This window comes from Gekko japonicus, unplaced genomic scaffold (genome assembly GCF_001447785.1).
Source record: "Gekko japonicus isolate JY-2015 unplaced genomic scaffold, Gekko_japonicus_V1.1 scaffold1295, whole genome shotgun sequence".
Lineage (NCBI taxonomy): Eukaryota > Metazoa > Chordata > Lepidosauria > Squamata > Gekkonidae > Gekko > Gekko japonicus.
This window is the reverse complement of record NW_015168688.1, coordinates 395,093-412,617: the sequence shown is the minus strand read 5'-3', so window position 1 is coordinate 412,617 and position 17,525 is coordinate 395,093. Positions and strand designations below refer to the sequence as shown.

General features: G+C 42.4%; 2 protein-coding genes across 3 annotated transcripts in view; one reads left to right on the top strand and one right to left on the bottom strand.

The window, feature by feature from the left end:
* Positions 1–2,263, bottom strand: part of KLHL15 (kelch like family member 15) — a 44,910-nt gene extending 42,647 nt beyond the window's left edge. Inside the window, exon 1 of one of the 2 annotated variants that reach the window (XM_015415440.1) lies at positions 2,043–2,263. The gene's annotated coding sequence lies outside the window, so the exon portion shown is untranslated. The remainder of the gene's footprint in view (positions 1–2,042) is intronic. The other variant, XM_015415441.1, reaches the window with a different exon arrangement.
* A 4,441-nt stretch (positions 2,264–6,704) lies between these two features.
* The window catches only part of EIF2S3 (eukaryotic translation initiation factor 2 subunit gamma), a 22,966-nt gene continuing 12,145 nt past the window's right edge, over positions 6,705–17,525 (top strand). Inside the window, exons 1-6 of the mRNA XM_015415445.1 lie at positions 6,705–6,773; positions 8,239–8,302; positions 10,510–10,637; positions 10,766–10,887; positions 15,257–15,351; positions 16,161–16,319. Coding sequence (XP_015270931.1) covers positions 6,705–6,773; positions 8,239–8,302; positions 10,510–10,637; positions 10,766–10,887; positions 15,257–15,351; positions 16,161–16,319 — 637 coding nt within the window. The remainder of the gene's footprint in view (positions 6,774–8,238; positions 8,303–10,509; positions 10,638–10,765; positions 10,888–15,256; positions 15,352–16,160; positions 16,320–17,525) is intronic.

Genomic DNA, 17,525 nt, shown 5'->3' with positions numbered 1-17,525 from the left:
CAAAAAAAACACAGATAGAAAGCATGGTCTTAGAAGAATAAGCAGCACTTTCCTTTCTTAAGCAGGGGTCCCAACCTTTTGGAGCCTGCAGACACCTCTGAATTCTAACCCAGGGGTGGTGGGCATAACCACAAGACATAAGGCTGTAAGGCTATGCATAACTGTATTAGTAGCTCTTCAAAATATCAGACAAAATTTCTGCTTAACAGGACCCCTTTGCTGCTAAAGCAACACTTTTAGAGATCTGCACAGACAATCAGAAGTTGCGCTGGGCAAAAAACACACCTGGCCTCACCCACCTTCTGCAACACTTGGCAGTTGCCAGGAAAGGAGTTGGTTCCAGAGGCACCACATTGGAGACCTCAGTTCTAGAGGAAATAATTTTTTGGTACTTTCATGGAAGCTTCATTTAAAAACAAATGGCTTTTGTTTTCAAAACTTTTTATTTTACTTCTATACAAGAATATGAAAATTTAATAGATTTACAGTGTTTGATTTCAGTAGGCTAGGGCTGGAGTAACTATAAATAGGATTACATTGTAAAACACATGATTAACAGACTAATATTTCTTTTGGAAAACATCCCTAATGTGTTTTATACACACACACACACTGAAACCAAGAAAGAAGTAATGAGCATTTGAATTACATGGAAATCTGCACATCAAGTTTCCTCAGCAAAGCACCAATTTTCCGTGCATAACATCAGTGCATACTCCACTGCATCTAGTAGTACAGTAAGTCACTGTGGTATAACACTTAGTAACAGAACTTCTCACTTTATATTACTCCCAGATAAAAAGCAGCACCACGATAAACAAACAAGAAAAGCTTTGTTCACATAGTAAAGGTAAAGGTTTCCCTTTCTCGAAAGCTAGTGGAATCTGACTCTAGGGAGCGGTGCTCATCTCTATTTCCAAGCCGAAGAGCCAGCACTGTCCGAAAACTTTTCCATGGTCATGTGGCCAGCATGACTAAATGCCGAGGCGCATGGAATGCTGTTACCTTCCCACCAAAGTGGTACCTATTTATCTACTTGCAGTTTCTTGCTTTCGAACTGCTAGGTTGGCAGGAGCTGGGGCCAGAGACGGGAGCTCACTCTGTCACACGGCACTAGGATCTCCAACTGCCGAACTACAGACCTTCCAGTCTGCAGCTCAGCGTCTTAACCTCTGAGCCACTGCGGCCCCCTTTTGTTCAAACAGAGATTAAGAGATGGACAAAGCTGCATGAAAGAAGAGTTTGTAACACGGTTGTCCCTGCCATGCATATCTCACATACACAAGACATATACTTGCTATTCCTAAAAACATCTCACTTAACCGCTAATGCACACACCAGGGCATATATCTTGCTAAAAGCCTGTTTTTCTTCCCCACCTTGTTCCACATAAGAAGTTAGAGATAAAGAAAGCTTTATCATACTGACTTCATCAGAGAAACAAGACATCAGAGAGTACATGATGCTTAATATGACAGTTATAGAATTCACTAACATATGAACAGCCCAGAACAGGTTACTATCATGCATCCAAATCCATAGCCACAGTTTTTACTAGTTCCAAATCCTGACCTAAAATGCCCTTAAAATAAAGCAGTGTCCCCTCTAATCTAAGAAGAGGAGAAAAAAGGCAATGTAGGGGAATCCCTTGGTCCATACGTGATGAAGGAGAAGTCAAGAAGGAAAAAAGTCAGTGGAGAGAAGAGTTTAACTTAACTGGAAGTGCAGCAGAAGGCATATAGATGGAGGGAGCGCATTCCCAGCAGCAGCTACACCTACCTTTCAACAGCAATGAAGGCACAGCTTTTCCCACTGAAACTGCAGAGGGGGAGACCTCTAGGTAACATAAAGAAAGAGGAGAGCCTCACAGTGGGGCTCAAGAATGGGACACGGTGACCGAGGCGTCGCGCCCGGGCCCCTCCGCACCTCTTGCGTGGGAGGCCTCTCTGGAAGGCATTCTCCAGGCGGCACCCACTTGCCCTGCTTCGCCTCCCCCCACCCGGGCGTCCCTGCCTCTCCCCTTCCCTCTCACACTTGTTTACCTTCTTCACTGCCTAGCACAGCCACAGCCGCCATCTTCCCCCAACGACAAGCACCCCACACTGACCGTCACTTCCGCCGCCACCTGTGGGGAAGGCAGAGGGACACACATAGAAGAAGCAGGAGGAGGAACCTCCATGAAGGCAGGAGTTTCTACCGCTTCTCAGGCGGAGGTCGTCGCAGTCGCGGCTGCCGCCTCCCCACTTCACACGCCGGCCGCCTCTTGTCGGTCCGCCCCATTCGCCGGTGCCGCTGCCTCGCAAAAGCAGCCAGCCCCGCACGCAACACTAGCCCCTCCTCACCCGGCGTCCCGCACGAGGAACCGCCTCCCACTTGTGCTCCTTACTCTGCTAGGCTGCCCATTACGCGCCCGCCCCTGCATTGTAATAATACAGCCTCCTACGCTTTCATCTTCACGCCAAGCCTGTTTCCCACCCCACCCCACCCACACACACACACCCCGTTTCTACCCCTTCTTCTTAGAGCTTCAGAATGCGGCCGGTTTCCATTCTCCATAAATGATCAAGACTAGCTCCTTTTCCTTTCTAAACACACTGCTTCGATTGAGCCGGTGACTCACTAAGAATACTTAGAATACACGTTTAGAAACATTTATTTTACAAAACTTGTATCAATTTTATACGAGTTTAATTGTCGTGGCTTCCCTCTCTCCCCCCTTCAAAGAATCCTGGGAATTGTAGTTTGGAAGGTTCCTGAGAATGTCGGTGATTACCTAACACACCAATCCTGGTCCCCGTTGAACGTTAAATTTGTGATGTAGACATGTCATTGCGGTCACTTAATGGACATTTGTTTCCTTCTGATTGCCTTATCATATTCACAATCAGAATAGCCAACCGATGGAGGGATGCATACAAATGGGTGAAATGGAAATTCAACAATGCCATCCTAAATAGAATTACAACCTTCAGTCTATTGACTTTAATGGACTTAGGGTGGAACTCTGCTTAGAACTAGGCTGTATATCTATCAACAGTGCAGTCCTAAGCGACTGCTTAGGATGACACTGTAAATACTGACAACAAAACTAGGGGGAGATGAGCCTTCTGGATTAATTAATATGGAGTGCATAATTAGAAGCACACAACCCATAATTTCACACCAGTGAAAGTTGGTTGCTGCATGGTGCTAGATGCATGTTTGCTAATGCTGACATTATGTTTTATTATTATATTGTATTATTTTACTTGTTGTTGTAACCAATGCTCCCTCTAAGCTGTGGAGTCTTGTGAGCAAAAATTCTACTTTGTGAGCTACTGGCATTGAAGTTGTGAGTGAGTGATTTGGCTACTGCAGAAATTAGTTTCCTCTGGAGCCATCCTTCCTGAGCTAAGACAAAAGTGTGTGAGCTGGAGGCTAAAAAACTGTGAGCTAGCTCACACTAACTCAGCTTAGAGGGAACAGTGGTTGTAACCCACCCTGAGCCTTGCTGTGCACAGGAGGGCAGGCTAGAAATAAAATAAAATAAATAAAACAAAACCAATGTATAGAGTCCCTACCACTGTTCCCTCTAAGCTGAGTTAGTGTGAGCTAGCTCACAGTTTTTTAGCCTCCAGTTCACATATTTTTGTCTTAGCTCAGGAAGGATGGCTCCAGAGCAAACTAATGCAGTAGCCAAATCACTCACTCACAACTTCAATGCCAGTAGCTCACAAAGTAGAATTTTTGCTCCCAAGACTCCACAGCTTAGAGGAAGCATTGGTCCCAACAAGAATTAAAAATACAAGTGGTAAACCACCAGTATTACAACTGCTCCCCAAGTGCTTCTGTATATTAATACCCCAGTTCAGTAAAGCCTGAAAGCAGGTGTCATGATCTGGCCTGTGCCAGCACGGCCTAGCCAGCCTAAGAGGCCTGGGTGGCAGTAGGAGGCAGCTAGGCCTACAACTCCCAGGAGGCATTGGGAGAATCAGAGAGGCAGCTTCTGGGAGGAGACTGTTGAACTGTGTGAGGAGAGTCGGTTAGCCATTAACTGAGGAGAAACAGGGTGTTCTTCAGGTCTCTCTCTGCGGCCTGGTCCCACTGTGGGGACAGGCTGGTCTGGGAGAGAGGGAGCTACACTGGGATCAGCGTGAGTGCTAGGCAGGCTGGGGGCCTGGAAGTAAAACAGTTAGGAGTAACAGGTAGCTGCGTTAGTTTATGTTTATTTTTCCTTTCACACTGTTATCCCCTTTTTAAGCACCTTGCCGTGTCTTGCTTTCCCTGCCCCACTGTTGTTTTAATAAACCCTTTTTGTGTAATTATTTTCTCTGCCTGGGTCAATCACGCCTGTATTGCTCGGCTGAAAAGGGGCTTGGGAAGGTACCCTGGGCCTCCCAAGGGACCATAAATCCAGGGTGGTGGCGGCGGAACCCAAAGACCCCTCTGGGGTCATGACAGCAGGCTTCCCCTGCTTGGCCAATCTGACAAATATTGATGACAAACATTTGAACTCATGGTAAAGGTACATGCATGCAAATATGTTTACTATTTGAGTCCTCCTCTGTCTCAGTTTCCAGAAAATGTTTCCCCTATTTCAATTTTTTTTAATTATATCTAATTTCAAACCTGGCCCCAAGTATGCAAATCCAAAAAATATGATCAGGTATAAATTGCGATTTCTTAATAAACTCAGAGGAAAAGCCCAGGTTTTCAGCCAAAAAAAAACCCTCAAAAGGAGAGGAGTGTTACAACTAAAACAAGGTGAACAAGATTTTGTGACCATCTCAGATCTCTTACAAGATCTCAGTAACAACCTGGCTAGAGGTGGCTTGGAGGAGAAAATGCATCCAGCCTGCTTTCCCCTTCAAGCCCCCCCCCCCTCAGCAGTGACTGAGGGAAGGAGACTTGGAGAGAAATACCATTTCTCTTCTCTAAACTTCTGTTTGTAACAGCAGAGGCCACAAGGAAGGAGTGGGATAGCCCCTCTCTCCCGAGTCCTTCCACTTGTTATATAACTCTTGGGTACCCAGCTGGCTTTGTCAGTCTGTTTCTTCATGTTCCCCTTGATGAGTAAGAATGTCTGATGTAAATTCTGCAGGTGCTTGTTCTATCTGAAGGCCTTGGTCAAGTGCAGTTACATTGTAGGGCTTATCTGTAGGTCATGTATGGTGTGGTACAGGCTGGATGATAGGAGCATGAAGGTCTGCTGATTTTAGATATAAGCTGGTGTGTTGATATGTTGTTCAGTTATTGTTCAGTTACACTGGAAAGTGAAACTGCTATGAGGTCTGGTTCAAGTAGAAAAGCAGTGAAAATTTATTTATTTATTTTTTTATTAAGATTTATACCCTGCCCTCCCCGCAGAGCGGGCTCAGGGCGGCTTACAAGGGGCAAAGCCCATATAAAACAGATAAAAGCAATAAAACATTCATGACAGTTAATAAAATTATACTCAATTTAACAAGATGGTCTCCATATGGTTCTCCAGGGTGATGTTATCGTATAGCTCAACCAGGTAAATCCAGTGGCCACTCAGAAATTGTGGCAAATCTTCCTGGGCCATCCTTACCCCGATGTTGTCCACCTCATTGGTGGCGGTGGTAGTGGTGGCCCCTATGTGAAAGCCTGGCAGAAGAGCTCTGTCTTACAGGCCCTGCGGAACTGCATAAGGTCCCGCAGGGCCCTGATCTCCTCCGGGAGCTCGTTCCACCAGGTAGGGGCCACCACTGAAAAGGATCTGGTCCTAGTCGTGGTGAGCCTTGCCTCCTGGGGGCATGGAACCACCAGGCAATGTTTTGCCCCCGACCGAAGTGCTCTTGGGGGTATATATGGGGAAAGGCGGTCCCTCAGGTAAGTCGGACCCCGGCCATAAAGGCCAAAAAGGATTGGATGCTGGTGGAATTTCCCTAAATACTCTTTTGCAACTTTTATGATGTCAAATTAGGCTCAAGGTTCATTGCTTCTTCAGTTGCAAACAATAGGACACATTTATTTCATAAACGAATGTGCTTAAAAATCACGGGTTTTGGCCAAGTTCAACTACATCTCAGAATCAGTTATCTTTTGGATGTCTCTCCTTACCTCTCCCTCAGATTTCAAGATAGATAGGAACCATACTTCCAGATTTGAGAAACTTTTTAGCTTAAGGAAAACTACAATTCATTTGTGACACAAACAAGTCTGAAATCCTCGGGCTCACACACTCACTTCTCCGCCAGTCTACTTCCTCTCCTTATAGTCTGTGAAAAGAATAAAGATCGAAGACTTTCTCTCCGAAATCGGTACTGCACAGAACTTTCCAATCACAACAAAACTCCTCTGGCTCGTTTAAAAACAAGCAAACTAACTAAAAATTAACAAACGCCCAGGACTGACTCACAATCCTCTCTCCCCCACCCACCCCCCGGCCCTACCCGCTTCCCTCGCCCCATTCAGAGCGTAAAGAAGAGACGTTCTGTGACAAAACACGCCTTTCTTCGCAACTGCCGGTTGCATCAGCCAAGCTCTGGGGTCCTCGCCGGGCTGTCCGCTTTCGTGCCTGAGCCAACTCCCGAGTAAGTCTGCAGTGAGCCTGCGGACTGGGAAGAGGCGGAAAGGAGGGATCCTGTTCTGAGGCATTTCCCGGCACCGTCTAGGAGGGGAGTCAACGCCGACAAAACCCCTGTGTGGTTCAAGGAAGGGTCAGGCAGGTTCGGCAGTCTCCTAACTTCCTTTCAGGCAAGATGGCGGGGGATGAGGCGGGAGTGACTCTGGGGCAGCCGCATCTCTCCCGGCAAGATTTGAGTACCTTGGTGAGAACGGTGGTGGAAGGGCACAGGGCGAAGGGAGGGGAGCGAAGGGAAGGGGTAGCGGTGAGGGGTGAGGTGGCCAGGGTAGTTAGGGTCTTGTGGGACAATCGCAGCGTTGGGCAGGGCTGGGCAGCGGAGGAAGCTCGTGGAAAGCTGCGAGTCTCTAACCTGGCTGCTGGGTCTCTTCTCTGGCCAAGTACGAAGGAACGTTCTTCATCGTAATTAAAATGGTTGGGAGGAGAAAAAGCGTTCAGACGCTCCTCACGACCTTCTTTCTCTGTTTCCCTTCATTTGTGTTGTCCTATGCATCTGAAATGTTTGGTTCCTCAACTTGATTATGATCCCGGTGATATTAGTGTTGCGTGATTATAGTTCATGGTAGTCCTTTTGTCTCCTCTTCTCCCACCCCAGTTTGTTATCCCTTAAGTAAAAGAGTAGATGGCAGGAATTTTGGTGGGATTGCAAAAGAAATCATTTTCCCCTTAAGTAGAGGGGGAAAGATATGGCACTATTTGAACGTGAAGCTGCATGCTGCCTAATCATAGCTGAGTAGCTTCTGTTGAAAGAAGCAAGATGGCACTATGCTTATTTCCCAGGGAGCATACAGCGTATCTTCTTTTTGTTTAGCTGTGTGTTTTTAGCATCATTTTTGTATTCTTATTTGGCAGAACTTTGGCTGCAAAATGTTTATTGAGTAAAAGACAGAGTCTCTTGGCTTCAGTAAATTCTGTCAGTATATAGTTGTGCACTTTGCCACTGTAGTCATGAATTAACCCAATGATTTAACTAGTTTTACCAAGTAGCCTTGCCCAAGCTACCATTTTTCATCTTGAATTTCTCACCAGTGAAAAATGAATTGCCTTCTTTGCAAGGTTCCAATAAGAATGGTTTACACAGCCTGTAAACAAGCTGGATAGCTAATGAGACTTTAATGAAAACTAAAAAAGTAACATACATCACAAGTTATACAACTGAGCTTCATCACTTTTAAAATCTTGATACTGGATGCATTATCGGATTCAAAATTCATTTGTTTTCAGTAACTTGTGGGATCCATACTAAAGCAATTTGTATCATTATTAATTTTGTTTTTCACTGAAATGATGTATGCCCTTGCATCTCAGGTCTGGGTCTGCTGCAAAATTGCCTGTCTTTATGCATTATTTATAATAAAACCTAAGTAATTTACCCTTTATGTATGTTTACTGTAGAGTACATCCAATTTCTTTAAGTGCATACCGTCAGGTAGGCATGCATAGGAAAGTAGCTTTGGTATTAGTTAACAGAAATTTTGTTATCCTTAATTCTGATACACTCATTATTTTTAAGTCTGCCCATTCTTTTCCTCTGTGTATAATTTGAACATTTATATCTATTTTAAGTTGTGTTTTTAGTTAAGAATTGTTTATAAAAGTAATAGGGTTACATGTTAACTATTTGGAAGTCACTGAGGTTTTGTTTCTTTCAGGATGTTACCAAGTTGACACCTCTGTCACCAGAGGTCATCAGCAGGCAAGCTACAATAAATATAGGTGAGTTAAAACAAGTTTAACCAGAACACGTTAAAGCACATTAATAGTACATAATTCGGAGGGGTAGCCATGTTAACCAAAACTACCATGAGCCCTATGGCACCTTGAAGGCAAATACATTTATTGTAGCATAAGCTTTCATGAATCAGAGAATGTTTATTTATGCATAATACAATATTGCTAATTAAGACCATGTCTCTCACTGTAAACTGAGGCTTTTGTAGAAAGTGCTATAAAAGGTGTGGTCTCTTCCCAGACTAAAGTTGTAATCCAGCATTGATTTAAGGTGCTTGCTTTATCAATTTTAATAAAATTTAAGTACACATAACTTTGTGTTGGATTGTTGATTGTTGTTTAACTATGGTGTTCATAAATCAGTGCTAACCTTACTCTGTGCCTTTGCAAATAGTACATGTCTCTTTCCTTTATTTGTTGGCCAGGGCTTTACTTCTGTCTTTGAGTTTCTTCCTTATGGGACTTTGGATATTTTATCCCATTTTAATTTGCCAGTAAACTAGTCTGATTTGATTGCCCTTTGGGCATCCTGATTAGTTCTCTTGACTTGAGGTTCAGTATTAGACACACAGAGAAGTGCTTTCCTAAGTTACTTTATTTATTTTATTTTATTAGATTTATAGCCTGCCCTCATGTTCCCAGTGCGCAACCACCTTCGGGTGCACATCCTGTACATGCTGCCTTGATTCTTATTTAGGTCCTTCTCATCATTCGCCTTACTATACAGGCTTGAATATCTTCTATTTCCTTGGTTGTATTCTGCCAACACATATTAATTTGTGCACTCATTCCCTTACAATCAGGGCTGCCAAGAGCCACTACAAGACTTCAGATAAAGATTCCTTCTGGGTCCTGCCTCAGTGAAATCAACCTAAACATTGTATAAAAACAAATGGCATGACTTTGTTGACTCCATGAGCCTCTAGGATAATGAGGGCATTGTGCCATTTACCCCCACCCCCACCCCACTGCTCTGCTTTTGGTGGGAAGAGGACTGCAAGTGTGTACTGATGGAGTGCAATCTAGGGAGCTCCTTCAGTCATATCCAGTATGTCTTGCCAATTAGTCTATTGTGCTGCTGTTTGGGAAATGTAAATTCCAAGTCCTTTTCGTACCGGTTTTGTGAATCTCTAGATCTTGATATGTACTTTGATACTTATAACTGAAAGATTCCTGAGCATTAAGAATTTTTTCAGTGTTTTTATAATAAAGTAGGTAGATGATAAGTCTAAACATTCTGTAGAGTTTGCCGCCAGAAGGATAATGTATTATGTGTTCTCTAATGGGTATAGTATGGAATTTAATTCATGTATATACTGTAGGTATAAAAAATGATTAGCCCACAAAAGCTCCTTCTTGCTCATTGTCAAGCTGGACTATGCTAAAAGAGCTGTCACACTCTTGAAAAACTAAACAAAAATGCTTCTTAGAACTGTACTGAAAGCAGAAGTGACTTTTGTAAGTACTCAGTACTGTATTCAAGAGCTGAAACCCTTTAAGTTCTGTGAAAACACAGTTTCATTTCAAGAAAACTCTTCTACCCTTTGGAATAAGTCTGCTACTGCAAGAATTCATCTAGTTGTTAATAAGTATTGGCTGCATAAGACAATAGTTTCCAGTGCCTGAGGTCAGATTCTAAAATACTTATTCTGGAGCAGCTGTAAGAACAAGACTAGTTTGAAAATTAATGGATACATTTATGAAGGTTTTTGTTCTAGTATCTTGGTTTGCAACTCTTTGGTAAATTAGAATCATTTTGCAAGACTGAGTTTCTGTGGACACTACCACAAGTAGATGTGGTTTGGGGTAGATTGGTGTGCTGCCAAGGAAACTTTTTGGTGAATGGATTTTGTGTTAACAAGGAATATCTAATTAGTCACCACATTTGAGTTTTTGAAAGAATGTTTTCCAAGGTCAAATTAACTTGTGACTCTTCAGTTAATATGGAGAAAAGAAGGATATGGTTCATAAGAGAATATGATCTGGAGTTTAAATGACTACTTTCGGAGTTGCTCCTGACATCTATTGTAAGGAACAGGTTAACTGAGCTTTTACAAACATTGAAAGGTTGTGGTCTCAGTATGTGACAGACCCTGAATGGCTGCTGAAAAATTGATTAAAACCTTTGATTCTGTAGAGGATTTCTGGGACATTAAGCAGTGTTTTGATAAGCATTTGTTTTTAAAATCTAGGTACGATTGGTCATGTAGCTCATGGAAAGTCAACTGTAGTAAAAGCTATTTCTGGAGTTCATACTGTTAGATTCAAAAATGAACTGGAAAGAAATATCACTATCAAGCTGGGCTACGCCAATGCTAAGGTTTGTCACCATCCTTACATACTGTGATTTCCTATTTTGATTTGAACTGTTCCCTGTTTACTGTCCTTCACTGCATATCTTAATTGAGCAACAGCAAACTAAACCTTCTCTCTTGTAACTCTTTGCAGATTTACGAACTTGATGATCCAAGTTGTTCTCGGCCAGAGTGTTACCGGTCCTGTGGGAGCAGTACGCCTGATGAATTCCCTACAGACATTCCTGGGACCAAAGGGAATTTTAAACTAGTCAGGTGAACATGCTCAACATGAATGATTTTTAGTTCTTTCATTCTTTAATGCGGGTATATGCTTAAGCGTAGTTCACAGTTAAAACTCACCATTCTGTATGTGTGTGTTGAAGACTGTGTCTGCAGGTTCTCAGACTGGCCTTGAGAGCAAGGGAAAGGAACGTCTGAGGGCTAACTGGGCTTTTCCTTCGATAGTTTTGCTACTTAATCTCTCCCAGTAGAGCAAAATAAACAGATTAGATTTTTCTCAACATTGCAATGGTAGGAGAAACCTCTGTTGGCCAAAAACTTTTCTCTGACAAGAGTACAAGAGTGGCAGTGGGCAAGCAAACATTGCATATCTCCCCAGCTTTTCATGCCCCTGGCAGAAGCCTTCAGCATTCCAAATAAACAGACCTGAGCTGCTGGACATGTGAGTGGCATAACACAGGCCTTTTCTTAGAATCTAGGAGCCAGCCCAAAAATTCAGGAGCATGACTCATCTGTACCAAATACAATAATAATACTACTTTCAATTTATTGATCGCTTTTCCCACTCATGCGGGCTCAGAGCGATTTACAGTTACTCAAAGACAATGGACTAACAATATATTAGTGGGGATAGGGAAGACAACATACATTATTAATCACACACTCTGTAGCTGGTCGGAGGATTCATCTGCCGGCTGTATCAGTCTTGTCCCGACGGCATGTATTCTGTTGGCTGGCTGATGACGTCAGGGCTCACGGTGTCGCACTGCCACCGCATGGCCGATTCACTCCACTGCAGGGAATGCCGAAACAGATGTTTCCACTTTTTGATCTCATGCGGCAGATGACACACACTGGCAGCTAACACCTCCCCAGGGGAGTGGTGTGTCCACCCCCTTACGGGTGGTCCCCAATTTATCTACTTGCCGAAGCTTTCGAATCGCTGGGTCGATGATGAGCTAGGGACAAGGCTTGGCTGCGAATCGCTGGGTCGATGATGAGCTAGGGACAAGGCTTGGCTGCTCACACCAGCGCGGGGCTAGAACTGACAAAGCTTGGCAGTTTAGATGTTATAATTATGCAGGGGATTTACCCACTGCGCCACCGCTGTCCTCATTGTCATGTGAGCCACCTTGCTTTCTGAAGAGACCTTAAAAGCATTAGCTGGTGCCAAATTAGAAACTGAGTTCTTTCCCTTTCCAAGGAATTTGAATTCATACTATTCACTAAGGAGAAGTTGTTTGTTATACCTGCTTGGTAGTAAAAAAAACAAATTTCCCCTTAGGAAATGTTGAGCCATTGTTGTTGTTTCTATGACATCTGTAATATTCAAGATTATCAACTGGCTAATCTTAATGTAATCAGACAACATAGCTCATAAGAACATAAGAAGAGCTGCTGGATCAGACCAGTGGTCCATCTAGTCCAGCATCCTGTCTTACACAGTGGTCAACCAATTCCTCTGGACATCCAACAACAGGGCATAGAGGCTGAGGCCTTCCCCTGATGCTGATTCCTGGCTCTGGGATTCAGAGGATTGGTGCCTCTAAATGTGGAGGTTCCCCTTAATCACCATGGCTAGTAGCCATTGATAGACTTATCCTCCATGAATCTATCTAATCCTCTTTTAACGCTGTTTATTCCTGTGGCTACCACAGCATCCTCTGTCAGTGAATTCCACATTTTAATCACTCTTTGTGTAAAGTAGTATTTCTTTTTGTCCATCTTGAACCTACTGCCCATCAGTTTCATTCTATGTTCTAGTATTTTGGGAGAGGGAGAAAAATTTCTTTTTGTCAACTCTCTCCACCCCTTCCATCATTTTAAAAACCTCTGTCATGTCACCTGTCAGTCATCTCTTTTCTAAACTGAAAAGTCCCAGACTCTTCAATCTTTCCTCATAGGGAAGGTGCTCCAACCCCCTAATCATCTTGGTTGCCCTCCTCTGCACTTTTTCCAGCTCTGAAATGTCCCTTTTGAGATACAGGGACAAGAACTGCATACAGTATTCCAAATGAAGTGACACCATAGATCTATACAGGGGCATTACAGTATCAGTCATTTTATTATCAACCCCTTGTCTAATAATCCCTAACATAAAGTTTGCCTTTTTCACTGCTGCAGCACACTGGGTTGACACTTTCACTGAGTTATCCACTACGACCCCAAGATCTTTTTCCCTCTCAGTCTCAGCAAGTTCAGACTACATTAGCCTATGCTTGAAGTTGGGATTTTTGTCCCAATGTGCATCACTTTATACTTATCAACACTGAACTTCATTTGCTCCCTGTCCTCCAGACCCACTAAGTGGCATGACATTACAATTTTCAGTAAAGAAGCACTGAACACATAACTAGCTCAAATACAAGGGATGGGAAATAGAAGTTCCAGGTTGCCACACTAGTCTGAAGAAAATTAAATACATTTTCCCTTGCATGATCCACCATTGTAGAGAATATTAATCATATAAAGTACTTTTCTCATTTAGAGGGAGCAGCTACCAAAAGAGTGGACAGGATCCCCCCCCCCTTTATCAATTAGTATTCCTTTGCTCAAATGCATGCAATGCAACTTGCCTTTCCTACAGTAGGAAAGAGACTGACACTGATTTTCTAAAGAACAGGGAGGCTGCCAGATTTTTCAAAAACCTCTGCTTCAGAGGGATGCCACTCGTGCCTGACAGAGACACCAAAGGATGCTTTTTATCTCACTCACACCAAAGCACACTGGCAGCCACCTTTTCCAGTCGGGTAGCACTGAATGTGTGCAAGACAATAAATTGAAGAAGGGAGCTCTGACTCACAGAATCTCATATTGAAATAAGTAGTAGTCTTAAGATGCCATTCAAATGTTTTATTTTTATTTTGCTATAACAAACTAATGCAGTCATCCTGTAATACAGCAATCCTGTGCACAGTTATACAGTAGTAAGCACTATTAAACCCAGTTAAATTTACTTCTGAGTAAATATGGATGTGATCAGACTGAAGCTCCCTGGCAATTAGATTTTTTAGCAAATTCAAGGATGAAGTTAGATTCTAAACAATAAGCATTTACTTTAAAAACAATGGGGGAACCAAAACAACACCTTTCCTAAACTTTAACGATTTCAGGAAGAACTGATTACTCATACAATTCCTTAAAATTAGTATACCATTATGCCAATTTATTGGACATAACAGTGAGACAGTTTAATAAATACTTAGGATATCACAATCCCAGTTTATGTAGCTTTATTAGGGTAGCAAATCTTACAAAGGCACAGTAAAAAATTAGTAAGAAAATCTACTCTTCTTTTCTTGTGACTGTGGGGGGGAAATGATAGGGAGCAGAAGCTATGATGCCACACATGATTCTAGTTCAGGGCTAGTAGTTAACTTGCAAAACAAAACAGAAGTCCAGTGACACCTTCAAGACTGACAACATTCCAGTATTAGTTCTCATAAGTCATCTTCGAGAGTGCTGAATGGTGACATATATTCGAAGTTGCATACCTATGCACAATTATGTCAAAGTAAGCCCCCACGTGAAGTGGGATTTACTTCTGAGTAAATATGCCTCTGATAAGATTGGTCCTGCCTTCCAATTTGGTGTTGAGCATATTGGCCGTTAATGTCTTTGAAGCAAACTCTATCAGGGAAAGGGGAGAGCTTTTCCAAATCATTCATCACAATAACAGTGTAAAACTGCTTGTCACCAGGAGCCAAATTACAATTGCAGTTGTGAATTAGTGCCTGGGTTTGTCAAGTCCTGGCATAACATGTTGCTTGCCCCCCAGCATCGAGTGTGAAGACTGAATAAATGAGTGATACTGAAGATGCTCCGTAGTAGTTTGATGTTTTCTCTGCAACTTCTGAAACATCCAGTGAGCTTTGCAGGCTAAATGCACAGATCTAAATATTAACCTGGATCCTATTTTAGAGAGAGCAGAACCACATCCATGGAATTAAACTTTCTGATCTCTTCCACACATGCACACTGCAGCCTACTGTAATGACTGAAATCATGCTGCCAAAAGTAATGTGGGGTGAGAGTGGGGAACCAGCAGCCTTACACCTTAATCAACAAAAGTCTTTTCTGCTAGCCAAAAGATGTAAGATGTTTGGCTTCGTGTTTTAACTTACATGGTAAAAGAACTTCCTTCCTGAATTCTGCAGTGTTTGCAAGTAGCAGCAAAAGTGAATGGGCCGGATCCTATGAATCCCTTCTTGTTTGGTTTTCTGCTGGGCGTCATTGGATCCAGCACATTGGTCTCTGTTAAATAGATCTTTTTCTCAAAAATTACTATTTTACATATTTACCTTAATAACAGTATGTTGCTGTTAGGCTCATCAGCCTTAATTGCCTTTCAGTTATTTTAACTAGACTTATTTGTGAATAATGCTTCTTGTTTGCATAACAGGCATGTCTCCTTTGTGGATTGTCCTGGCCATGATATCTTGATGGCTACTATGTTGAACGGGGCAGCTGTCATGGATGCAGCTCTGCTGTTAATAGGTAATCTACTGGTGCACGGTATTGGTGTTGGCAACTTCTCACTTTTGATCAGCTGGGTAATATCACAAATAAGGTGTGCATAATGGGTTCCTTCTGCTAATTGAGGATTCTGGTTCCAGAGTCCTTGGATGCAACCCAGTATAAATATACACATAAATATTGTATAATGTATATGTTTGCAAGCAGTCAGCACGCCAGGTCCATGTAGCTAGCCAAATACATTATTGTTTTTAAAAACTCAAATACAGTCTGACCTGCAGGCTTGCTTCCTGGTATTCACATATCTTTGGCGCACAGTCAAGGCCTGGGTGAATTGTAGGGCTTTAATTTGCAAATACCTATTTGACACCAGTTTGGTGTAGTGGTTAAGTGCGTGGACTCTAATCTGGGAGAACCGGGTTTGATTCCCCACTCCTCCACTTGCACCTGGCTGGATGACCTTGGGCAAGCCATAACTCTGGCACAGCTGTTCTTGAAAAAGAGCAGTTTCTGTCAAGAGTTCTCTCAGCCCCACCTACCTCACAGGGTGTCTGTTGTGGGGAGGGGAAGGGAAAGGAGTTTGTAAGCCGCTCTGAGACACCTTTGGGTAGTTAAGGGCGGGGTATAAATCCAATCTCCTCTTCTTCTTCTTCTTCTTCTTCCAGTAAGGGTATGACTTGCTAATCCATAGTTGAAAACCTCATTGGTAAGCCTTCAGTATTGGGCATTTGTATATCTTTGGGCTCTGGTCTACATAGAGAGTAGATGAAACTACTGAATGCCCTTCTGTATTCTATTGTGCAATATCACTTGTTTCTCTGTATTTCCAGCTGGCAATGAGTCATGTCCTCAACCCCAGACCTCAGAACATTTAGCTGCTATAGAAATTATGAAACTGAAACACATTCTAATTCTACAAAATAAGATTGATTTGGTAAAAGAGAGCCAAGCCAAGGAGCAGTATGAGCAAATTCTAGCATTTGTACAGGGTAAGTTTCCAGAGCCAAAACAAATCACTGCCAAGAAATTTGTCCTGTGAAAAATCCTGAGACTTTTAATGGTAGTTTAGTATGATCAATGTTAGCTTTCTCTGAAATATTCAGTGAGATTAGCAGTGCGGTCTTGAACAGAGTTATGCCTTTCTAAGGCCACTGATTTAAGTGGATGTAGAGTGTCACACTGCTTATGATTACACTGTAAGTCACACTAAAGATTCTAGAGATCTCTGGGATAGGTTTTATAGGATAAATGTTTAAGATTATTTTAATCAGACATTCAACAGATGAAACACAAGGTATTCTTTCCTGATGTCAAATAATAGGTATAGTAAGAGTTCTGTTTGCCTCTCTTCCACTAAGTCTTTCTTCAAGAGAGAGAGAGACTTCCCCAGTGGAGAATGAATTTCTGATTGAGAAGACTTTCTTTGTTAAATTCTGATCAACTGCATAACTATGTTTGACATTCAGTGATTCTAATGCTGTTATATGCACAATGTCTGAAGTTGTGCTAGGTCAGTTTCATGTTTGCAGATATCAATTCACTTCCACCAGAGCTGTAAAAGTGGGAAAATTGCAGAACCATAGGGTTTGTGTCATGATGAGTTTTTGTACTTAGTTATTCTCGGAGTATTCTAGAGTGTATTGGGGCCAACATAGGGAGGTTGCATTTAAATTATTTATCCAAGACTGTCATAATACTTTCATAGTCTAATCTTAATCATGCTTGTTCAGGTGGAAGTTACTACTAATTTTAGTAGGAAGTTTTCATGTAAGGATGCTGAGCATTGCACCCCTTTCCTTTTCTACCCTCATATAGGTACACATTCCAAAACAGTTGTTCAGAATAAGGCATCAAGCATGGTTAGATCAGTTTTATAATGTAACTTCTAACTGGAAGGAGCTATGATTGCCTTCCCCCCTTTTTACTAAAGTTTTCCTTCTTCTGGGGACCCATCCAGTGTTGACTGAGACCCAAAGCTATGGCTTTCCTAGAGGAATTGTTGTTGTTTTTTTGTAATCTTGTAACCCCCGATGCTGTATTACAAGCTGTTTTTAAAACTCTCCTTGGTTTAAGCAGTTTTTCCTGTGGTACAAAGGACTCTTCAAGATATCTGAGACATTCTTGGACATTCTTTTTCTCATACTTCAAGATTCTAAGGACTGGAATGAATCAATGAGCTATTTTGTTAAGAGGTT